The sequence below is a fragment of the Rattus rattus genome, chromosome 3 (genome assembly GCF_011064425.1).
Source record: "Rattus rattus isolate New Zealand chromosome 3, Rrattus_CSIRO_v1, whole genome shotgun sequence".
In the NCBI taxonomy this organism is placed as follows: Eukaryota; Metazoa; Chordata; class Mammalia; order Rodentia; family Muridae; genus Rattus; species Rattus rattus.
Window position 1 is genome coordinate 158,186,778 of NC_046156.1, and position 25,484 is coordinate 158,212,261.

The 25,484-nt window shown below is 41.1% G+C and overlaps 1 protein-coding gene across 1 annotated transcript in view; it reads right to left on the bottom strand.

Moving 5' to 3' along the window:
* Nucleotides 1–697: 697 nt before the first annotated feature.
* Nucleotides 698–25,484, bottom strand: part of Slc30a5 (solute carrier family 30 member 5) — a 29,829-nt gene continuing 5,042 nt past the window's right edge. The window contains exons 2-16 of the mRNA XM_032898745.1: nt 25,262–25,384; nt 22,831–22,897; nt 20,997–21,082; nt 17,348–17,435; nt 14,636–14,723; nt 13,423–13,499; nt 12,157–12,327; nt 11,251–11,539; nt 10,871–11,079; nt 10,185–10,342; nt 8,910–9,039; nt 6,998–7,190; nt 5,401–5,627; nt 1,642–1,770; nt 698–1,497 (exon numbers count right to left, since the gene is read on the bottom strand). Of these exons, the coding sequence (XP_032754636.1) occupies nt 1,327–1,497; nt 1,642–1,770; nt 5,401–5,627; nt 6,998–7,190; nt 8,910–9,039; nt 10,185–10,342; nt 10,871–11,079; nt 11,251–11,539; nt 12,157–12,327; nt 13,423–13,499; nt 14,636–14,723; nt 17,348–17,435; nt 20,997–21,082; nt 22,831–22,897; nt 25,262–25,384 (2,206 nt within the window). The 3' untranslated portion in view covers nt 698–1,326. The remainder of the gene's footprint in view (nt 1,498–1,641; nt 1,771–5,400; nt 5,628–6,997; nt 7,191–8,909; nt 9,040–10,184; nt 10,343–10,870; nt 11,080–11,250; nt 11,540–12,156; nt 12,328–13,422; nt 13,500–14,635; nt 14,724–17,347; nt 17,436–20,996; nt 21,083–22,830; nt 22,898–25,261; nt 25,385–25,484) is intronic.

A 25,484-nucleotide genomic window follows, 5' to 3' on the forward strand; every position in this document is an offset into this window, starting at 1 on the left:
GGTAAGAAAAAAATATGATTTAAGGGGTCTGGAGAGATGGCTCAGTGGTTAAGAGCACTGACTGTTCTTCCAGAAGACCTGAGTTCAATTCCCAGGAACCACATGGTGACTCACAACCATCTGTAATGAGATCTGATGCTCTCTTCTGGTGTGTCTGAAGATGGCTACACTGTATATGATAAATCAATCTTTAAAAAATGATTTAAAATGTTTGCTATCATGATAGGAAAATAGTACCTATTCTAAATCATCTCATCAAAATTCCTAGGTAGTGAAAATATTCAAAGGATTGCACTGAAAAACATTCTTTGGTGGTAATAAAACCGCCATGTATCTATCACAATGTCTCTTCAGACTCTGCGTCCAGCTAAAACTGGAAATGAAAAGTATCATAGACAAAACACTAGAAAGTAATTATAGGATATCACTTTTGTGGTGTCTGAAAACCATGTACAAGTTTCAGTTTCATCTTAAAAAAACCTACTCTGTGTTACTTATGACATGTGTACATTTTCACAGAAATCAGGAAGAAGTTATAAATAGAGTGGAGAGCATGCTGAGGAGGTAGTGACAGGACGAGAAGCCTAGGACTGACAGAGGCCTGTTGAGCAGCCCTGGGCAGGAGATTCAATCTTGGAGGTGAAAGGTGACAGGAGTAACATGATACTATAAATTCTTCACTCTAATCAAGTATTCATTTGCAAATACTACCAAAAATAAAAAATTTATTTACTGGAGTGGTTAAATCTCGTAATACACCAAGAACTATATCACAGTTCTCTATTCTCATTGTTCTCTCAGATCAGTGGTTGAAATTTCTCCTGGATAGTTTACAGTCCAAGCAGAAAGACAGCTTTCACTTAATGGACTTAAGTTATAATTAGAAATCAGTTTTATATACAGAAAATTCATAAATATAGAATTTTATTCCCATTTTGTCCTTCAGATATGCAAAAATCGACTAAAAACTTCATCTGGGTCTTTGTAATAAACATGTAAATACATATTTACAGTAGAGATGCTTTCTGACAGAAAGTAAATGCACAGAAGAAACATGGTCTTCTCCAGAATCCATCATCACGTGTCCGTCTCTGAAGATTACATCATGTTCATTCCAACTAAGATTCCTTTCAAGTACATAATTCAAACAGAGTAGCACATGGCTCTCTTATACAATGAATGCTTCATTCCACACCTCAATTTTCTTTTAAAAAAGACTGCCTAATCCAACAATAGGGAGCTTTCAAGGTTTCTGTACAGTTGTGTGCAACTTTCACTCTGAACTGACATTATCCATCTCCACTGTTCACGCCGCTGGGGCACATCTCACATGATGTAAGTGCCGTCTTTGCAGTACTTCATGGATTCCATCTGCTGAGTCATAGCCAGGACATCGTGGAAGCCAGTGCTTAGGCCAGACATGTGCTGGAAGTACGCCTCCTTTTCCACTTGTATTGTTAGGTTGTTTACTCCCGCATCTTTAAGTATTCCTGTAACCTGTTAAACATTCAGAACATTACAGAACTTAGTGCTGGGATTAAAGGCAGGCCCCGCCATGCCCAACAAGACTGATATTTTTTGTCATACGGTGCACACAATTTTAAACAAATTTGTGCCAGAATTATCACAAACCAGAATTACCTGCTGTACAATTCTCTGTTCCAGTACATCAGATGTCACCTGAATGTGAATTGTCCCTGCTACAATACTGGCAGAATGGCGCCAAAAATGAGGGTCTCGGTAGGATATTAATCCTTCGAGTTTCTGTACCTGTGAAGTAAGTTGGGAGGTGGTGTAAAGGATTTTCATAAAGTATATGCAGATTATTTGATCTAGAAATCACTATGGTAAGGCCAGAGAAAAACAGGATACAGACAGCTTGTAGTAAGATGTTCAAGAAATAAAGAACAAATTCGGCTGATTCTAAATGTTACCTGAGCATATTCAATGAACTGTGTTTAGTGAGCTATAGCTCTCTTTATACTGACAAACATGCACACACAGTTATAGAGCAAACAGATTTAAAAGACAGCCTGTTTTCAACACCAGAGGATTGGCTAAATTATCAATTATAAAAAACTGGCTAAATAAGTATAATATATCGCCATTAAAATGTATAATTTTTTCAATAGGATATTAAGTGGAAAAAGCTTATCAAACAGTTTTTTGCTGTTTTAATTTCCCAAAATATTTTTGTTTTCCTTTTACGTGTATGAGCGTTTTGCCTGACTGTGTCTGTGTACCATGTGTGTGCCTGGTGTCCACAAGAGGCCCAAAGTGGGTGTTGGATCCTCTCGAACCAGAGCTACTCAGACGGTTGGGACCTGCCATGTGGGCTCCCTGAAGAACGGCTGCTGCGCTAACTGTTGAGCAGCCCCTCCAAGCATTTTTATGAAGTCAAACAACTTATAGCAAGTGTAAGAGTTCATCTGCTTTTTCTTTTTCATATTTTACTGTACTTCTCTGCAATGAGCTTATCTGTTATTAAAGATCTAGTCATTGTTATGTGTATGAGTATTTTGCCTTCATGTATGAAGTATATGTATGTATGTAAGTATATCTTGTGTGTGTAGTGTTCATGGAGGTCAGAATGGGTCACTGGATCCCCTGGAACTAGAGTTCTAGACAACCAAGTTGCCATTTGGGTGCTGGGAATTAAACCTGGGTCCTCTGCAAGAGCAACATGTGCTCTTAATTGTCACAACATGGTCTGTGTGAGAGGAATTACAAGTGCTTTTTGGACAGTTCTTAAAGAAGACGACCAGAGTCTTGTGACCTCAGTTTCTTCACACACAGACTTGTTCGTGGAATGTACTGTCTGTCATGCCCTGCCCAGGTATAGAGGAAATGAGAGTGCACTTCAGATTATTCACGGCAGCTGGCTACTGTTATTTGTTGATACGTCCCTGTGGAAAACATGCTCATGTGTGGCTTGTCCTTTTTTTTTTTTTTTTTTTTTTAAAGATTTATTCATTTATTATATATAAGTACACTGTCGCTGTCTTCATTCACACCAGAAGAGGGCATCAGATCCCATTACAGATGGTTGCGAGCCACCATGTGGTTGCTGGGAATTGAACTCAGGACCTCTGGAAGAGTAGTCGGGTGCTCTTAACTGCTGAGCCATCTCTCCAACCCTTGTCCTTTTGAGTGTACACTTTACTCACGTGACTCCTAAGCCCTGGTATAAACCGACCGATGCCCTGAATAAAGCTGGCTATGGCCTGAGACTTCTGCTCAACTCATTTTTAGGCTCCACTCTCTCACATGGCAGCACTTGCCTGCAATCCTAGCCCTGGGAAGCTGAGGAAGATGCTGCAAATTTGAGGCCATGCCAGGTTGCAGTGAGTAGCAGGCCAACCAGGGTTATGTAGCACAACACTATCTCAAAGAACAATTTTTTTTTTGTTTGTTTTTTTTTTTTTTTTTTTTCGGAGCTGGGGACCGAACCCAGGGCCTTGTGCTTCCCTAGGCAAGTGCTCTACCACTGAGCTAAATCCCCAACCCAAAGAACAATTTTTTATGTGAAAGGATATATTATTAGTTTTGTGTGCTAATTCTATAATTTTATAATCCCCAAACAGGCTTCAGTTAATTGTATATAGTTTATTTTTGTATATATACTATTGTATATAGTAATTATTCAGTTAATTGTATATAATTTACTTTGTTCTCAAATACCTTTTTCTTTTTTATGGAACTGGAGTTACATATAGTTGTGAACTGCCATGTAGGTGCTGGGAATTAAACTCAGGGTCCACCAGAGCTTTTACACTGAGCCATCTTTCCAGCCCCTCAAGCACTTTTCCAAATAAGCTCTGTGTGTGTGTGTGTGTGTGTGTGTGTGTGTGTGTGTGTGTGTGCGCGCGCAGGCTGAGTGAGGTTGTCCTCTAAAGAGCCTTCCACCGTCTTTAAACTAGGATGTCTCACTGGCCCTCAGCTTACAGATCAGGCTGTCTCACCCCACTGGGACTGCTCAAGACATCTTTGAACTTCTGATCCTCCTCTCTCCACCTCTCAAGAGCTGGGAGCACATCTTCCACCATGCCCTGCTCACTTATATTTTAAATAATACTGAGAAGAAACAAAAATAAAACAAAAGACCCAAATTCTAAGGCCACACTGGCATTGAGGTTAGGAAATCAGCACTTCTTTTTATACAGCCTTTCTCTCCACCCCCCAACCCTCCCCTCCTCCCTCCTCCCCCCTCACTCCCTCCTTCTGTGTCTTAGCTCCTGTTCCGTGCACCATCATCTTCTCCTCGCTCCCTCTCCTTCCCATTCTTCCCGCCAATTTCTCCCTCTGCAGTTGAATTCGGAGCTTGTACATGTAAGCATGCACTCTATGGAGCTAGTACATGTAAGCATGCACTCTATGGAGCTTGTACATGTAAGCATGCACTCTGTGGAGCTCGTACATGTAAGCATGCACTCTGTGGAGCTTGTACATGTAAGCATGCACTCTGTGTACATGAGCTTGTACATGTAAGCATGCACTCTGTGGGGAGTTTGCCTCTGGAGCATGTAAGCATGCACTCTGCATGGAGCACTTAGCTTGCATGTAAGCATGCACTCTGTGGAGCTTGTACATGTAAGCATGCACTCTATGGAGCTAGTACATGTAAGCATGCACTCTGTGGAGCTAGTACATGTAAGCATGCACTCTATGGAGCTAGTACATGTAAGCATGCACTCTATGGAGCTAGTACATATAGCATGCACTCTGTGGAGCTAGTACATAAGCATGCACTTGTGGAGCTAGTACATGTAACATGCACTCTGTGGAGCTAGTACATGCATGCATCAGGAGCACTCTGTGGGCATAGCTTGTACATGTAAGTACATGTAAGCATGCACTCTATGGAGCTAGTACATGTAAGCATGCACTCTGTGGAGCTAGTACATGTAAGCATGCACTCTGTGGAGCTTGTACATGTAAGCATGCACTCTGTGGAGCTTGTACATGTAAGCATGCACTCTGTGGAGCTTGTACATGTAAGCATGCACTCTGTGGAGCTTGTACATGTAAGCATGCACTCTGTGGAGCTTGTACATGTAAGCATGCACTCTGTGGAGCTTGTACATGTAAGCATGCACTCTGTGGAGCTTGTACATGTAAGCATGCACTCTATGGAGCTTGTATATGTAAGCATGCACTCTATCAGTCACTGGAGTATATCCCCAGCTCTTTCTGTTTTCAGACAGTCTCACTAAAGTTGCCTAGGCTGGCCTTACATTTTGATCATCTTACAAAGCAACTTATGCCACTAAGTCTTTATCTATTGTATATGTTCTTTATGCTAAATTGTATTTTATTCATTTATATCTTGCATATTACTTCTTAGATCATTCAACTTTAAGTGCTATTTTTAAAGGACAGAGAAGGTAGAGAGGAAATTACCTTTTCTAAAGCAATATGTAGTTCTTTTTCATAGTCAGGTGGTAGTCTCAGAAGTAAAACTTGACAGGCATCTTTAATCAGTGGGATAACACTGAGAAATATTAACACGGCAATAAAAAGAGAACACAGGGGATCAGCAATAAACCATCCGAACTGCTCTATAAGAACTGTGGACACAATCACGCCAATGCTGCCCAGTGTATCTGCCAAAACATGGAGAAATACACCTACAAGGAAAACATCAGGGCGTAAGACATTACAGCTCATCCGAGCAACTCTTAGCCATTTGAGCAGCACTGCTGGCTCCTCTCTGTACCAGGCGCCTTCTGGAGCTGGCCCTTCAAAGTGATGCAGAGTACAGACTATGTAAGGACGAGGCAACCGTGACAGTGTGCAAAGTTCTAACGCAGCAGCCTTTGTCTCTGTCGGCTTCCTAAACTCATGCATGGATCACTTGTTTTCCCCCTGCACTCAGGGCCTTGAGTGAGTTCTACTGAGCCATGCACTGAACCTTTGAGCCACGCTTTTCTTTTCTTTCTTTTTAAAATATTATTTTTATATATATATATATATATATATATATATATATATATATATATATATATGAATGAGTACACTGTAGCTGTCTTCAGACACATCAGAAGAGAGCATCAGATCCCACTGCAGATGGTTGTGAGCCACCATGTGGTTGCTGGGAATTGAACACAGGACCTCTGGAAGAGCAGTCAGTGCTCTTAACCACTGAGCCATCTCCCCAGCCCCCCTTCCCCACCTACTCTTTATGGTATAATACATCATCATTGCCTACAGATACAGCTCTTCATAGACTGTGGATCTTCAAACTACTCACCAATGGGAACATTAGGCCCAAAGATCAATGACTGCCCTTCCTCCTCCCAGCTACCATTCTATGCTGCGTCTGAGTGTCGTCATGTGTAGGCAGAGTCTTGAGACATGTTTCTGTGATGAACTTTCACTGAGCACAGTGTCCTCAAGGTTTATCCACTTGTATTTATTTATAGAGTCCCTCTTCCCTCTTCTTTCAGTGTTGGGAGCCATGGGCATACTAGGCAAGCACCTTTCACTGAACTATAATCTTAGCCATCTCCTTTTAAAAAATCATGAGCAGTAATTGTAGCAGAATGTTGGAATGGTACAGGACTCATGTGAGAATTCTGTTCGTGAAAACAGGAAGAAAACAAGAATCTTGTGACCTCAGTTTCTTCAGAACATGGAACACCCCAGGTATAGTGGGTAGGAGTTCCCTTCATTACTCATTATTGTTTGTGCTGTTATTCAACTAAATGTTCAAACTACCCTTTGTGAGCTGCCATGAGGGTGCAGGGAATTGAATCTAGGTCCTCTGCAAGAGTAACCACAGGGCTCCAGCCTCCATGTGACCTTTCTTAAACCCTCAAACTGATGCTCCAAATAAAGGTGACTACTGCATGAGACTTTGGCATGCCTCACTATTGGCTCCACTTCCCCAGGTCCAGGCCTCTAGAGCACTGACAGCACACGGCTGATACTTAGTGAAAACAAGTACCTCAGCTCAGGAGCCCGCTGGAGGGCAGCACAGCACTCCCCAAGGACTCACCCCTCATGTTCGCATTCATGCCTCCACCTGTGAATCCGTGGCTGTGACCATGGTCGCTGTGTCCATGAGCATGGTGGGAATGGCCGTGATCCGAGTGGCAGTGTCCTTGAGAAGGCCCATGGCCATGACTGTGGGCGTGACTAAAGGCACAGACTCCAATAAGGTTTACTATCAGCCCTCCAATGGACACTGGCTAGCAAAAAGGAGAACAGCAAAGCTTTAATTCTAAAGCTTAGGAAAAAAGGTACTATTTAGAAGTTATTACATAGCTATGCTTTTCTACTGAGAATTTCAAAACTATTCATAGTAAACTTCACTAAGTTTCCCAAGTAAATCTATCATGTTAAAGATGTGAACTGTAAAGTATTTTGGAAGGATCATTCTAACTTTCAGATACCAGAAAAACTGGTACAAGGATTTGAATTTAATGATATAGAATGGCAAATCCTGGCTGGGCGTGGTGGTACATGCCTCTAATCCCAGCATTCAGGAAGCAGGGGCAGGTGGATCTCTGTGAATTTCAGGGCTACCTAGGGAGACCCTGCTCAAAACAGACAGGCACATCCTTGATCCAACAAAACTCCAAATTACTTTCAGTGATTTGAGAATTAATTGTTCATTTTCCTACTATATGTCAGTACCAAGGGGCTGGAGAGCTAGCTCAGCCATTAAAAGCACTGGCTACTCTTCCAGAGGACCTAGGTTTTAATTCCCACGATCTAAATGGTGGCTCACAACCATTTATAACTCCAATTCCAAGGGACCCCCATGCCCTCTCTGGCCTCCATGGGCACTAGGCATGCTATGTGGTATATATATATATATATACATGCAGGCAAAACACCCTACACATAATTGAAAATCCAAGTGCCAGCATCAAAGAGTTAATGATACACGACTCAGGGCCTTAACACATCTTACTATGGAAGAATGACTGACTTGACAGCAAGCCCAAGTCAGGGCTGCTAAAGGAGATACAGCAGGATAAGAGATGGCAGGGAGACGGACAGGAAGCACCTGGGAAACTGTGAGGATGGAAGAGAAGACTGAACTTAAGGGCAAGCTCCCCAACAGAACAGACTCAGCAAATCTCAGAGGAATCAGAAGGGCAACGTGAAGGAAGGATGTACTATCTACAAGAAACCACATCCATAAGGGCTGAGGATAGGAAAAACTAAAAGTTGTTATGATCGTTATATAATCTATTGGGGAAAACATACAATTTTTATTCTTCTCTGATTTTATCTTTAACAATGTATGAATACCCTTAGGTATTTAAAAATATAAATTTTGAAAGAAAAATTAAGTTATAAAGGAACCTGTATGTTTTATAATGTAACCTTATATTTGTCTAAGATATTTGAGAAAAGGATTAATCTCGAAGAGTCTGAAGTAACAATGTAAGCAGAGTAGTCTTTGTTTATTGTTGGGGCACAAGTTTTAAGACTTCAGTGTGTTCCCTAAGCTATGGATGTCTGTTCTACACACACACACACACACACACACACACACACACACACACACACACACACACACACACACACACACGATAAAGTGCAGGTCAGGCATAGGAGACTAGCAACAGTAATGAAATAGACCCACTGTAACAATGTAACACACTAAAGCAGATGGAGTCCTCTGACAGTCTCCAAAGTGCTGGGATTAATCCCAGCAATCACTTAAAACCTCAAATTTATTTATTTAAGGAATTTTTCATTTATTAGACCATGGTAAACTAGTTACCAAAATCACAGGAGACAAAACAGCACATAAAGGAGACAGTGTACCAAGAATGAAGTTATACTGATTAAACAAAGTTAAAACATACTACAGCAACAGAGCAGCTGGATAGGCCTTGGTGAGGAAAAGCCGGGTGAGTAAGTGGACACTTAAACAGGAGAAGAAGACTTACTGTCAGCATGTTTGTGTCAAGTTCCGGAGGATCAATCAGTCTAGCCACTGACTCCAGAAACACAAAAAAAGCTATCACTATCAGGAAAAGTCCATTAATAAATCCAGAGAGAATTTCTATTCGGCCATACCTAAACACACATAATAGTTTTTAGAAAAGAAAGACTGACAAGTATTTTAAAAATATAAACATTATAAACTTATAATAAAAAGTGAAGAAACAAGCCCAGCTTTTCATACTAAGTGAATAATAATGTAAAATTATCAAAATTTAAAAATACTATTAATAATAGCAAAATTAAAAATAGATTAAAATACTATTAAAATATTATATAATTTTATATCTACAAAATCCTTCTTTATGCCCCTCTTACAAAAAGCCTTATCTAATTTTTTAGCAACTATTTCTTTCTAAAGCTCTAATATATACTGTATCTCTCATGGCACACAGATTCTGTCTGTACCAAAATTATTTGTATACTTGGTTCATTCACTTTTTTAAAAAAAAGGATTTACTTATTATGTATGCAGTGTTCTGCCTGCAGGCCAGAAGAGGGCACCAGATCTCATTATAGATGGTTGTGAGCCACCATGTGGTTGCTGGACCTCTGGAAGAGCACATAGTGCTCTTAACCTCTGAGCCATCTCTTCAGCCCCCTCACCTTTCAAAATATAAACAATTAGGTCTAAAGAGATGGGCCAGAAGTTATGAGCACTTGGTGTTTTGCAGAGAATTTAGGGATCCAAGGATCTGACTGCTGCTTCTGGCCTCTGTGGGCATCAGGCATGCATATGGTACACACACATACGTGTAGCCAAACATTCAACAGGCAAACAAAACAAAAACCATGCAAGATTTCCAAAATATAAACAATCAATAGGGTGGATTTATTTAGAGGTACGACTTACTAAACACCTTGCACACAGAAGTGATTGTGACATTGGTTGAATTACTGGCAATAATACGAGGGTATTTTCATATATACTCACTTCAAATTTTGAACACTTTTAACAAGGTATGAATAGCTATGAATATTTTATGACCCCAAAGAAACATGGTGAACAAAAATGCAGACATTTTAGGTGGTTTAAAGTGGTTTAGGGGTTAGGAAGAATAATCCTGGGCTGACTGCCACTCAGTATTAATCAAATACGCGGCTCACACTCCCTGTCAACTTCAAATCAAGTAAAAGCGAAGACTTAGAATGATCTGTATGGGAAGTACACGACTCTGTTTCTGACTGTATTAAGGGAACAGTGCCCTGACAGCACCTACCCGTAGGAGAAAATCCGGGTGGCTTTCCATCTGCTCACCAGGGCAGCAAACAGTCCCATGACCAAGGCCGAGCAGTCAAAGAGCATGTGGAATCCGTCTGAGATCAGGCCCAGACTGTTGGTGAGCACTCCATAGAACAACTCCACAAAGGTGAAGAGCTAAAGAGAGGGTCAAGAAATCATGGGAGGAGTATGATGAGAAATACACCACTGCAGAGAACTGTTAGATTATAGTCATAAGAATTTAACCTTTAATTACCCAAGCCTTCTTTTAAGATATGCTTAAAACTTTAATGCTGGATACTGTATTTCATACAGATTATAAAGTAAGCTAACCAGATACATGCATTTTACAAACTCAAAGGCAACTGATTTGTATGCCCGTAGGAATCAGCTGACCAGGCTCTAAATAGATGTCAGCATCAGCGGTATGTATTGGCATCCTATGAAGAGGCAACTCTACCTCTTACAAGCTACTATAGTAATGATTTAAAACAGTACACAAAACCAGCATTTCCACAATACTGCGAAGACTGTTTGCCTCGTTTGCATAGGATCCTTGCTATTAATTAGAGAAAAATGTAAATTTTAGCAGAAACTTGTGAAGTACTAAAATTACACATCCCAATCAAAATCCCATAAAACACTGTGCTTTAAAAATATAGCACTAATATTTAAAAATCTTACCAGATTCAAGCACAAGAAGTAAAAGATCTGCCTAGAGTCACTCTCCTCAAGAATCTGTTTTAGTGAGTCCTTAATAAACCTAGGGACCGACTGAGAGCTGTGCTGAAAAGCATCACCCATGAAGTGATAGAGTGGTGTTCCTTCTGGAGAATATCCAATAAGGGTACCTTTCTGTCCTCTCTTAGAGGGAGATGAGAGGATGTTGGCCGCTACAAAGAGAACAAAGGATATTATACTTGTTTTGAACGTTTAAGCCATCAATACAGTCACTGTCATCAAGTACTAAATTGCAAGCACTAAACAATTTCTAAACTGAAGGCTTAAACATCAGAAATCATAAAAGTAGATTAATTAAACTAAAAATGAAGGCAAATGCTTACACAGAATGAAGAACACAGCACTCACTACCACTCCTCCAGACAGGACATGCTCTGTGCTCTCCTGGTGTGCTGCTCTGTTCATAGCCCGGAGTTGGTCTGTTATTGGATGTGTCCAGAAGTTTCCAAAGAGCAGAGCACTAATAAAGATGGGGAAGGATCCATAGCGGGCACATTTGGAAGCTTCCATTTTGACAGAACAAACGGAATCCATATAGAAATCCAGGATCATGACAAAGAAGATGACTGTGGTGAAAGGCATGATGAGTGAAAACCAAGACTCGATCTTACTCTAGAGTGAAAAACACAAACACACACAACTCACAATCAGCATCCTACACAGAGTTAAAACCCCTTTATACATAAACGAAAATACTTATGACTCAGTATGACTCACAAAATGCCAGTAAGAGTCACAAAATATTGGTACATTTTCCCAGTATTCTTTCTCCAGGGTATTAACAACAAAATCTCACTCTTGTTGAATTTTATAAATACTAAGTAGCTAAAATCTCTGAGTTTAAGATTAGCTGAGTTTTCTTCACAGATGCCTTTGGGCCATAAAAAATGTAAAGCATATGCAAATGTAATAATATCTGACTTACATTTTATAAACAATTAAAATTAACTCCAATTAAAAAAAATAAAGAAAAAGCAAGGATAATTTAAGCCATGTTAGTCTTAGATTAAAAAATTTGGAATTGAGCCAGGTGGTGGTGGCTGCACTTGCCCTTAGTCCCAGTACCCAGGAGGCAGAGGTTGGGGCCATCCTGGTCTACAGAGCAAATTCTAGGACAGTCAAAGCCATACAGAGAAACCCAGTCTTGTAAAACCAGAAAAAAATTCTGAATTGAAATTTCTTTCTAATAGTAATTCATTTTACTTGTTACCAACAACTCTCACTCTTACCTCAGTTGTCACAGAAAGAACAATCACCCATGGGCATAGGAGAAACACAGAAACAAGCTGGGATAAGGCCTGAAGGCGCTTAGCTCCACCAACATCTATAGAGAGCTTTCTGGAGGCCGTGTGAAAACCAACTTTACAACATAAAGCCAGCACCAGCAAGAGTACGCCACCCTGTGAGCAAAATGACAAAAACCTCATTAAAAAACACACATAACTGTCATATTCAACTCCCTACAGACTTATGCTATTTACAAAATTTTGAGACAAAGCCTCACTATGCAGCCATAGCTGGCTTAGAACTTGCTATGAAGACCAGGCCTACCTCACACTCAAGAGATCTGTCTGCCTTTCTTTGCCTCCCAATGTGCCACCATACCTGGGCGATACTGAGGACTGAACCTAGGACCCTCCCTGTGCATGCTAGGCAAACACTATATCTACCACTGATTTACAACCCTTGCACCATTTAAAAATGTGTGCATGTGTGTGTATATGTGTGTATACAGGCGCTGGGAACAGGTCCTCTGCAAGAACAGTAGGCACTCTTAACCACTGACCCGTATCTTCAGCCCCCCATGTTCAATTCTTGAATATATATTTGAAGAAATGGAACAATTTCCCCAGCCCCTTCCCCAAACCCCCGATGTAATTGGCAGGCAGTGAGCATTTTGTATTATAACTTAACAGTGTTAGGGATTTGTGCTGCTCCCTTGCCCAGGATAGGCAAACATTCCCACCACTGAGCTATACACTCTGAGAAACAACTGTATTCTGATAAAGTTTCGTATTTAAAAGTGCTATGTGTAGTGCTTTGCCTCCATGTATGTCATGACCACTGGAACCTGGTGCACTGGATCCCCTGACTAGAGTCACAGATGTCTGTGAGCTGCCATGTGGGTGCTGGGAACCAAACAAGTCCTGTGGAGAACAGCAAGAGCTCTTAATGGCTGAGTCATCTCTCCAGCCCTGACCTAAGTTAGTTTAGATACATATTTTTTGGACAGTATTGATGGTGTAGCCCAGGCTGTCCTTGAAATAGAGATCCTCTTGTCGCCCCAGTGCTAGGAGTAGATATGTTGGCTATACATGAAATTTAAAAATTATAAATTCCTCTGTGATACATGTTTAGAGGTAGAGGTAGGACCAAGTGTTCAGGATCATCTCTGGCTACACATCAAGTTGTGGACAGCCTGGGCTACATGGGGCCCTGTCCCCCATTGTGACCTTCCCTTCATATCTGTGACAACAACAACAACAAGAGTGTACCTTGTGATCTGCCACACCCAGGAAGGCGATAGCTGTATAAAGCATGTGAGTGAGAGCGCTGTCATGATGGCCTTCCGCTGAAGACGCTGGAGTAAAGGAACACACTTCCGACCCAACTCCCACGGAAAGTCGAGCTGCTTTATTTTGTTTTGAAGACAAACTAGCCTGGGCATGGCAAACTCGACTATTCTTTTTTTTTTTTTTTTTTTTTTGGTTCTTTTTTTCGGAGCTGGTGACCGAACCAAGGGCCTTGCTCTTCCTAGAAACTCGACTATTCTTAACATCATATTACTCTTGAAAACAAAACAATTTAATTCTAAAGAAATAATTTATAATTTGGAATGGTCTATAGTTCTTTCATTTCTTCCTTCCCCCCTGTTGGGTTTTGAGCCAGAGCCTTAAAACACAGCCCACTTTTGGCTCCTGAACTCCTGCCCCGGCCTCCCAGTAGTACTGGGCTTCTAAGGACACACCACCATGCCTGACTTCTGTGAGTACGTTATCTCCATCTAGGACAGTGCGTGGGGTGAAGACATTTGGTTCTTAGCCTACAGAAGACGCATGTATAGGCAAGGCATATCCTTGGTCTCCTCATGCCCCATGGAACCTAGGCTGCACCTAGGTCTTGGATTTGCCTTCTTTTCAGAGCAGACCACGCAGACCCCAGAAAATGGAGCAGCAAACAGGAGGGTGTGTCCCGAGTATATGGACCAGAAGCAACCTGGAGCTTTTTCTGCCCTCATCTCAGTAGAACAAAGTAAACTGCTCTTAGCTTGCTCATAAACTTCAGGAGACTAAGGAGCAGTATTCAGAAGAGTGCTGCACAAGAGACAAAGGAGCAGGGCTGGGGAAAATAGGGAGTCACAGGGTAGAGCACAGCTACTTGACTAGGAAGCTGGGTTCATGGGGTGGCCTGAGTTGCCGAGAGTAACTCTGGGCCAGACAGTTAAAAGCAGGGCAGCGGATATAAATGTTTCATTGTCCCTAGCATCAGGGCATCTAAAACACCGAGCACAGAGAAGAAGAGTGAGGATACTTAAAAGACAACTTGGAATGGATTTACTGCTTATCTGAATAACAATTAAGTATGTCAAGTATCTATCATGTGTCGCTTGTGTCTGTTGAGTTAAATTTCTTTCCACCTTTTCCCATTCAGCCAGCTTCTATTTTTCTCCCAGACTTTAGGTAACTCCAGTATGGTGCAAAAGGATACGGTGTTCAGCCATCTTAGCCATGAGATCATCATTGTCGAAAAGCAATAAACAGATCACAGCAATAATGAAAAAAGCAGCTCCTCTTGTCTGAAAGAGAAGGAAAAGATGTTTTGTTTTACAATTTTAAAGGTTAATTCCTAGCACAACAACCACACAAATGCTAGAGGAAAATGGTTTTTCCTTTTCCTTTTGAACAGGATCTCACTATGCAGCCCAGGTTGGCCTTGTACTCACAGTCCTGAGTGCTAGAAGTACAGGCACGAGAGCACCAAGCATGGCTTAAGAGGAAAATTACAAGAAATATACCAACATTTAATGAAAAATGACAGCTAACTTTATCTTGTTTACATAGGTTTATAGCACAACAGATAGTTTTTCAAGAGCAGTTAAGACATAGTATTAGCAATGTATCTCCTAAATGTGAGTAGGCACATTAATATCAACCTGGAAGCTTTTTCTGCCCTCATCTGCCATGGGGTTTATAGAGAGAAGTTTCTTAATTTTTGGTTGAAAAGCCCTATGTAGTTAAGGAACAATAACTGGTAGAGCTGTATTGTATTTGGTAACATTAAGTAAGAAACAGAGTAAATGGTCTAGCTTGTTTTTCTCTAGGGAAAAAGGTCTCTGAAGCCATGCTGAGAACGTGAAGTCGTTCCTGACTTACATAGTGAACTCTGTATGTGTGCTGTAGATGTGTATGGGAGCTGTGGGCAAGCATGAGAAAGCCAGAGGAAGACATCTGGAAATTTCTATTGCCCTCCACTTTTTTTTAAAATTTTGCTTTTTACTATGAGTACATGTGTGGGTATTGTGCATGTACATGTACCTCAGAGAGCACAGGAGGGTGTCAGATCCCCGGGAGTTTGAGTTACATGCAGTTGTGAGTCACCCACAGGGATTGCTGGATACCAATCTCCATTCCTCTTAATTACCAAGCAATCTTCGTCCCTCTAACCTACTTTTTGAGATAGGGTCTCTCAGTGAACCAGAAGTTGGCTGTTTGCAGTGGGCAGGCTAGCTAGCCTTCCCCAGGCCTGCCTATCTCTAACACACAGCGCTGGAGGAGTTAAGGCATACTCATACCAAGGCCTGGCTTTTACATGGGCACTGGGACCTGAACTCAGGTCCTCCTGCCCTCACAACAATTACTCTAACTACTGGGCCATATTTCCAGTGCCCTGATAAACTTTTTAAGTTTATGTTCTCAGCAGGAAAGGATTTGCACAAAGAAAGTTATAGAGAAAATGCATGAACCTAGATTATATAAATATTCTCAAATGTTAGGTACAAAAACCTCATATTTTCTCACTCTAATTTGATATTTGTAAATTTACAAGTATTTCCTAGGTAATGTTTATGCTTACATGTACCACTTCATACATTTATGTATAATATGCATACTTAGCAATGGAACTATAATACTTTGAATAAATAAAAATTTCACATGAAAAAAGCATAATGGTCTATTCATGATATGATTATCATTACACTTGATAAATTCTTAGTGTGGTGGGCATATGACAAAAGGCAGCATACATTACAAATCTATACAACTAACTTTCTCTTTCTCTTAACTCCTACTCCTTTCGTCTCTGCTGCCCTTCCTTTTTGTTTCTAAACACAGTCTCTCACTATGTAGTACAGGTGGGTCTCAAAGTCTCTGACTGGTTGCACGAAAATCCCCATGTAAGAGTATAAGACGCTGAGGGTCCCTGTCCTCAGTTGGTTTTAACTGGTAAATAAAGTTGCCAGTGTCCAATGGCTGGGCAGAGAGACAAAGGCGGGACTCTAGGATTCTCAGGCAAGGGGACTGAGAGAGGAAGGAACATGGAGAACCACCATGCTGGGAAAGGAGAAGGTCCAGGCCTGAGAAGTGCAGGACAGAGAGACAGCCAACATCTAAGAGTCGGGGATTGTGGCCCAGGAGGGCTGCAGGCCTGGGTCTGGGACAGCCGGGATGGAATATGGTTTTAGTAAGGAATAATTTAGGAATATTGGTGGGGAGAGTGTGCTAGCTGCACAGAGGTTTGGAGTGGCCCAGCCACTGAGCTGTTTAAGGCATATTTAAGTATAGAAGGCTGCAGGTGTGTGTGTCTTTCCTTTGGGTAACCCAGAACATTGTGGCAGGTAGCTGAGCAGGACTAACTGGCCTACTGCAGCACTGGAATCAATGACAGCCTTCAGGCCAACGGCCCATGTCCAGGGTATTTAACTTGATGAGGTGGACATGCTGTAGTGCAAGCTCTGACATGCAAACGGTAGGCTGACCACTCGTTTCCAAGACAACACACTTGAATACTCACGAAAAGGGTGACCAGTTGGTAAGATGCTGGGTGAGAGGCTAAACCTCGCATCTCACAGGCCTGCTTTATTAATTTAAGAATAAGGCAGATCTTTGCTGGTGACATGTCTCTTCTCCATTCTGGTTGTAGAGGTGTTTATACAATCTACAAACACGTGTGTAACATTGCTAATACCCAAATAAAGGACTATAGCATGGGTTACTCTAATATCAACCACTTAGTTTCCTTTGCAAAAAGCTGAGTGGAAAGAACACCTGTGTACTAATTTTATAACGTCCTATGAATTTATAGTCACACAAAAATGAAAACAGAAAAATGTTAACTAGCACTAACCTCTTCATTATTATGAATGGTAAAAGATATAAACAGTGTTTAACACCTGCTAAGTAACAACAAAGAAAAGCCTACCTTTGCTGGTCCTCCTCCAGAGCTAGTGAATAAAACACTGAGCAGAGAGATGACGACAATGTCACTGTGTTCAAACAGCAGCAAAGTCCTATGAAAATAAAACACCATTCAGGAAATGTATCTGACCTTTCTCAGGAAGCATGGATCCACTTAGAGTAAGAAGAAAGAAAACTCCTTAGTTTCACAAAACCTGAGAAAAATAAAGATGGAAAATTCCCTTGGAGAACATTTTGGAGTTAACTGCCTTAGAGATAATGAGGCTACGAATACTTGAAAGTAACAATCTTCAATCTTACAATTATGTCATTTAAAAAATATATCATAGCTGAAATTCTGCACCGTCTTTTTGATTAAAAAAAGGTATTTACTGTGTCACAGTTTGTCAGGGAGGACAGAGGGAACTTTCAGGAATCAGTTTTCTCCTTCTCCCTCTGAATCTGGAAATCAACTTCAGGATGTTAGGTCTACATAGCACATGCACTTCCTCTCTGAGCCATCCTGCTGGCCTAGATTTCTGTGAGCATATGTATGTGACATGCATGCATGTGCATGGGTGCACAGAGGCTGGAGGGTGACACTAGGTATCTCCCTCCATTGCTCTCTACACCATTATCATGATCATCGTCATCATCACCACCGTCATCGAGACAGGGTTTCCTGTGGTTTTGTTTTTGTTTTAATTTGAGACAGCATTTCTGTGTGTAGCCTTGGCTGTCCTGGAACTGCCTCCCAAGTGCTGGGCTTAAAGGCATGCATCACTATTTTTTACTTGCTCTCCCCATTAGGTTTTAAAACAGGGTCTGCCTCTCACTTAACCTAGAGCTTCCTTTTCTAGCTAGGCTGGCTATTTTGTGAGTCCCCAGAACTGACTGTCTTGAGCTCCCCAGCACAGGGTCATGGGCTACCATGCTTGACTCTGCTGGGCATCTGACCTCAGGTCCTCATGACTGTGCAGCAAACATTTGCCTACTGAGCCAACTCCCAGCCCTTGAGCTTTCTTGAGTGTATTAGCAAATACTTAGTAAGTTGTTGTTGGCGCTGGATGATGGCCCAGTGGGTAACAGTACTGGCTGCTCTGGCAGAGGGCCCGGTTTTGGTTCCCAGCACCACAGTTCTGCAACTTCAGTTTCAGGGCAAGCTGCACCCTCTTCTGCTGTCTGTACACACCAGGCAAACATGTGGTACACATACATGCAGCCAAAACACTCATACACATAACATAAATACATCTAAAATAATAGTAAAGTATTCATTAGAATTTTTGTTTTTGAGAAGAACTTGGTATGTTGCCCAGGCTAGCCTCAAACTCCTAGGATAAAGTGATTTTCTTGTCTTAGCCTTCTAATTAGTTGAGGCTACCAGCACACAGCCCACTCTACTTAGCTCTGAACTAAACACTTTAAAAAAATCAATTTTAAGGTAAGGGAATTACTTTTTTTCCCTACAGAGTCTCACTATTAGCCTTGCCTGTCTTGGAGCTCTTTCTCTATGTAGACCAGGTTGGTCTCAAATCACAGAGGTCCACATGCCTCTGCCTCTCAAGTGCGGGGGTTACAATGTGTGCTACAATGCCCAAGGAAGAAGAGAGGCTTCCTAGATCAGAAACTGAATTATTCTTCTTAAAATATATTTGTGTTAGGACTGGAGAGATGTCTCAGTGGTTCTATTAGCTTACTGCTCTGCTAGAGGACCTAGTTTGGTCCCAAGCACCCACATAAGAGTGCACAAGCACCTGGAACTGCAGTTTCAGTGCATCTGACTCCCTGACTTCTAAAGGCTCCCAAATGTGTGTGGTGCGCTTACATAGTCTCAGGTGCACACACATCCTACAGCAAAATAAACAGGGGCTAGAAGGGTGGGTCAGCAGTTATGGCCATCTGTTGCTCTTCCAAGGACTCAAGTTCAGCTCCCAGCACCCATGTCAAGCGGTTCCAGAGGAACCCTCATCTGGCCTCCATGGGCAACCACACGCACATGGCAGCCACATATAAATAAAAGTAAAAAATAAATTTAAAACATTCTTGTCTATATTTACTATATTTACTGAAGTATTCTATGTAGATTTGTGTGGCTTTCACAGTAAGTTCCAGGTTGGTCAGTAAGAGCTTCACAGTGAGACCCTGTCTAAGGAAAGAAAGACTGAGACTCTGACTCAAATAGGAGAGTGGCAGGACAGATCCAGTTCAGTGCGAGCCCCTAGATTCAATCTCCAGGACGGCCAAACACCAGAGACCCCAAACCAGCAAAGTAGAGTCTTATCGATCTAAATATTAACCCATTTCCAGCTCTCTGTAAATGTGTCATTTTCCTTTGCCCAGGTCTGTAATGAAAGAACTCTGATTATAACTTTAACTTTTATCATATTTGGAAGGTTTTAACTTAAGAAATTAATATATCAACATGGCAATACTAACCTAAAATACGACAGATTACAAAACGTCGTTGTCCTCGGCTCTGAAGGAGACTTTAAGGTGCATCATGGGCACAGGAAAGGATGGAGAAAGGCAGTGTGTGGTGTGAGGGATGTAAGGCAGCAAGCAGGTGACTAAATGTTTGCCCTTTCTACTGTATCTTAAGACACAGGCATGGGGGTTTTATATGAACTAAAACATCATCTCACGAATAAGAAAATTAAAATATAGTGGCTGATAACAATTACGATCAAGTTTAAACTGAAAGGTTCTACTGAAGTTGAGAAACTCAACCAATCTTCCTGTTCTTCTATGGTATGGCTGCTACATATTGTATTGAAAAGCCTGGGGCAAATACGCCTAAGAAATCTCGGCCCACAAGGTTACCTGCCTGGCCTCCAGAAGCCCTGTTTCTCTCCTCTCCCCCCCTCCCCTCCCCTCCCTTCTCTCCCCCCTCCGTGGCCCTCCCCTCCTCTGTCCACCCTCACTACTTACTGTAATGGAGATTCTTTACACCATCTTTCATCCCAGCCCCTGTCTCACCCTCACCCTTCCCCCTAACCAGAGGCAGGGCAAGGTGCCTCTTCTTATGCTCTGTTGCTAACACCTTTGCAAGGGGGGGGAGGATGAAAAAAGTCTCAGAAGGCGGGAGTGGCGGTGCACACCTGTAATCCCAGCACTTGTGAGAACAGGCAGGCAGATCTGTAGCCAGGTCAACAGATCAACAGTGAGTCTAGGACAGCCAAGGCTACAGAGAAACCTTATCTCAAAAAAATTAAAACCATTCCTTACTCGGAGCTGCCCGCTTCAGTGTTCACTAAGTCTTTCTCAGCATTTCCTCCTTGAGCTGGCCCCATGTGCAGAGACACTGTCTATGCAGCCTGAGAGGAGAGCACGGCTCCCGTTAAGATGGCTCATCTTTCTGGTTTATTTCACTTCCCAGTCTCCTTCTCCATCTGAAACTTTCTGGATTCTGGCCAATATCTGTGCTATTAACAAATATATTAATGGTATTCACCTAAGAACTACTCTACAGATTAAATCAGTTTTTCTATGTTGAAATGTAGTCAATGCTACAGAAGTGACAGAAACAGTTGTGCAAGCAAGGAACAAGGGCCAGGGAGACCCACAAGTCCTCTAACTTTTACGTGTGAACATAACAAATACTAAAGCACAGAACAAAATTAAGTCAAGTGAAAAGATATAAACAAAGAGCGAATATTCATGTTTTTATTTACCTTAGTGGTCCACAGAGAGTAAGGCCAAAAAACCATAAAAGTGATATGATACATCCAGCAACTGCATGTTTAAATATTTTGATCCACTATAAATAGAAACAACAACAAAACACTTCAGTCATAAGCATTTGCTAGTAAGTATTTCATGCTTAAACAAACCTACAAGGAGGCGGGATGGTGGAGCATGCCGTGAGGCTCACACCAGGAGGAAGGCAGGCAGACCTCTGTGAGTTCAGCCAGCCCGGTCTACAGTGAGTTCCAGGCTGCACAGGCCTAACACATCGAGACACTGTCTTAAAAAGAAACCAGAGCCCAGAAGGAAATATCATAACTATGTAACTACCTTAAAGGTTAAATAATCACGTACTTTAACACTAAATAGACACTGCCAAGGCCGTTTGACTAACCACGTCCACCTCCATCACGTATGTTCTCACCTGTTTTTTGAGACAGTCTCACTCTGTAGCTTTGCCTGGTCTCATATACAGAGACCCACTAGTCTCTACTTTCTGAGTGCTGGAATTAAAGACATGCACCACCATGCCTGGCTGTTAGCATTTAAGTCTTTTTCCAATGTAGTATAATTTTTCATTTTTTTCACTAGTTTTCTAGCAATAATTAATAATTTAGTCTTTTAAAAATCTTGCCCATGAGACTTTTTTTTAAAAAAGAATTATTTTATGCATATGAGGTACACTGCTGCTGTTTTCAGACACCAGAAGAGGGCATTCGATTCCATTACAGATGGTTGTGAGCCACCATGTGGTTGCTGGGATTTGAACTCAGGACCTCTAGAAGTGCTCTTAACCACTGAGACATTTCTCCAGCCCGAGACTTTTTTTTGATACCAGGTCTCACTATGTAGCTCAGGTTAGCCTAGAACTCATATTGATCTTGTTTCTGACTAAATGCATTTTGTGAATACATGTGTATTCTACCATGTTTTCTATGAGCAATTCTTATCATTTGAAAATAGAGAAAAAAGACCTTAGATGGAGTTAAAAAGGTTAATAATATTTTAAAGACATTCTTGGTCTCCAAAATAGAGTACTCACTTAACTTGCCACTCTGATAATGTGGTAGAGAACACTAATTATGACATGAAACAAACATGCAGTAGAGTGTAACTGCTTTCACTGAGCTGTTTTATGTGAGACTAGCGGAATGAGGGACCTTTCTGGCAAGAAGCCACCTAAAGGGAATGACAAAGAGAACGTATGTACTACATGCTCATGTGAAGTATAAGTAAACTCTTATGTGTATAAATTAATTTATTCCTCACAGATACATGATATAGATATATAATATGAATAAAGAACAATATTATTACCTCCACTTTATAAGTGAGCAAAACTGAGGCAAGAGAAATCAAATACATCCCTTTAAAATTTGCCACCCTTTTCTACATTTGAAAATACTCCATTACATGGAAAACTCACTGGTAGAGCCTCAAATCTGAGAAGACAAGCCAAGAGTGAGTTAACTCTGGATTAGGGATGTAGCTAGGCTGCTAGGCTGCATGAGTTCCAGTATCAGCACTGTACACACGGGGAATGCTAGTGTAAGCCTGTAAGAGCAGCTCTTGGGAAACGGAGGCCAGACGATCAGGAGGGAGACCATCCGTGGCTGAATAACAAGTTTGAGCCCAGAATAGGCTACAGGAGATCCTGTCTCAAATCAAACCAAACCAGACCAGACCAGACCAGACCAAACGACAAACCTCAAAAACTAAAAATTCTAAACAAAACAGGAAACTAAGTCTAAAATGTTAAAAGCAGGGCACTTTATTCTGGCCTACCAAAGGGAAGCTGTTGGGATCCTGTCGCCATCTCACCTGATGCTTTGTAATGGTTTTCCCAGAAGAAAACGGTTTTTGAAACAAAACCATAAAAAACGCAGTCCTGTGAACATTGAGAGAGTAACATGTTAACATTAATTGTAAGGTACAGTTTTAACAAATATACCAGAACTAGAAACACTTTAACAAATATACCACAACTAGAAACACGCTGTCCTTTAGAGCAGAGCTTTTCAACCCCTTTCTACCTGAGGCCCTTTTCTACCTGATATATTCTTATGCTACTGTGGTATACAGATATATAAAATATATATACAAATCAAACATTAACTGCTAACAAATCAAATAAATTAATCTTTAAAATATATCTTAAAGTCTTTGGTGTATATAATTTTACTATTTCTTAAAGATAAAAGCAAATTTGCATACTAATGAGATGGATATGCTTATACACATTACAAACACTCATTTGACAAAAAATGTTAAATAATAATACCAGGAAAATATCAAATCTTTGCTTTCTGTAATTAAATCATTATGCTCCCATAAGGGCAGAAAATTTTTTATATAATGTTAAAAACACTAATTCAAAACACAAGAGTACTGATGGTAGGTGATGGCACATGCCTTTAATCCTAGCATCCCTGTGGCAGAGGCAGGTGGATATGTGAGTTTGAGGTCAGCCTGGTCTGTATACTGGGTGAGATCCAGGACAGCCAGGGCTACAAAGAAAACCCTGTCTCAAAACAAACAAAAAAACACTCCAAACCAAATCAAACAAACACAAAAAAAACCCCGATGAAGCTTAAACACAAGAGTAGCTCAGAAGTATTCTTCGATGCCGTGTAGCCAGATAGTATGCACAGTGCAGAGCGTTCACGTTGTTTGTAGAACTAAGACTAAAGCCAAGTCGTGCTGCAGAAATACCTTAGACTCAATAGGCATTGGATTTTGAATGAATTTTTGGTTGACAAATTTTTCATGATCACATTTAGTTTAAGAAACTTTGCTCTAGGCTGGGTATGGTGGTGCACACTTTTAATTCCAGCACTTGAGAGCCAGAGCTAGAAGGATCTCAGTGAGTTAGAAGTCAGACTTTCTCTAGAGCAAGCCCCATGTCAGCCAAGCATTCAGAGACACTGCCTCAAGAAATAAAACAGCAACCTCGGAAGAACTGTAGTAAAGACTGTCTTTGGTAATGAGGCTTTCATGGTAAAAATCAGGACCTTTTGATGACTGTCTTCAGAACTAGTTCATAAACCACACGAGTAATAATGAGCAGTAGATTGAATCTTGTGATGCAGTCCAGGCTTGGCCTGGACTTGTGATTCTCTAGGCTTGGCCTCCTAGTGGTGGGATTACCGGCATGTGCCAGTCCATCTTTTTACTGTCAGTTCAATAAAGATGCTTGACTTTTCTCATCAAGAATCTCTTTCCTAAATTGGCAAACTACACCCTTAAGTGTCTTTGATAAGACTTTTTTTTTAACATAGAGGGGGGGTTACTATTAATCTCAAGGTTTATAAATCTCTACTTAGGAAGAAAAGCTTACACAAAATGTATAGTTTACAGAACATGAGGACCCTGCACTCTGATGAGGTTATGTAGGGTGCACGGCACAGCACAATTTAACTCGGAAATGAGGAATGTCTCTGCTAAGACAAGTTCAGGTAACATTTTTATGACTGTCTCATGACTGAGCTACCTCGGAAGATAGTCTACAACTCCACAGGGAGTATAGAGTCAAAACTATATACTTTTTAAAGACCTACTTCATCTTAGTTATGTACACATGTGGATGCATGCCCACCCGCGAGGCCGAAGATGCGTTATAGGTCAGTGTGAGCCACACAGATGAATACTGACACCTGAAATCGTGTCCTCTGCAAGAGCAGAAAGTGCTCTTAACTGCCGAGTCTAGCCTGTCAAAGTCACTTTTATAAAAATATGGCAGCTCCATGTATTTTTACACCTGTCCTTGGGAGTGTACAGGAACCTATCTTCTCCTGTGAGATGAAATGATACAAGACATTACAAAAGACTGATTGCTAGCACAGATAGGAACCAAACTGTCTATTAAGCAGGCATTCAAACAGCTTTGCAAGAATCTTAGCAGACAAATCGAACTAAAAGCCTGTTTGGCAAGTCATTAGAATTCAACCCCCTTCTTTTACTTTAGTTTTGAGACAGAGTCTCACTGTGTAATTGAAGCTGGCCTCCAATTCATGATCCTCCTGACTAAAGTTCCCAAGTGCTGGGATTATGGGCTACTACACTCATTGAAATAGCCTTTTTCTGACAGGTCTCCATACAGCCCTTGAACGAGCTTCTATTTAGAGAAAAAAATTCAGAGAGTTGTCAGAAGAAATAAACTTCACAGAACACATAGGTAAGATTACTTAAAAATACCCAGTCAAAACAGGCTCTTCAGAGCAATAAAACACATTAAGGCCCTCTCCATACTCACCCGAGCTTTAATATAAAAATAAATTGAACAATGTGAACAGCTTTTAGGAGATCATACGATTCAAAAAGTCCCACAGCCTTCAAACATTTGGTTAAACACAGTAATACAATGTATTTTGTTAATCTGAAAAATAAGAACAGGAACAATTTTTAATATAATTGAAATCACTAGGACCACTGCAATCTTACTTTTCTTCTAAATACCCAAGTACGGTAGCTAGCCA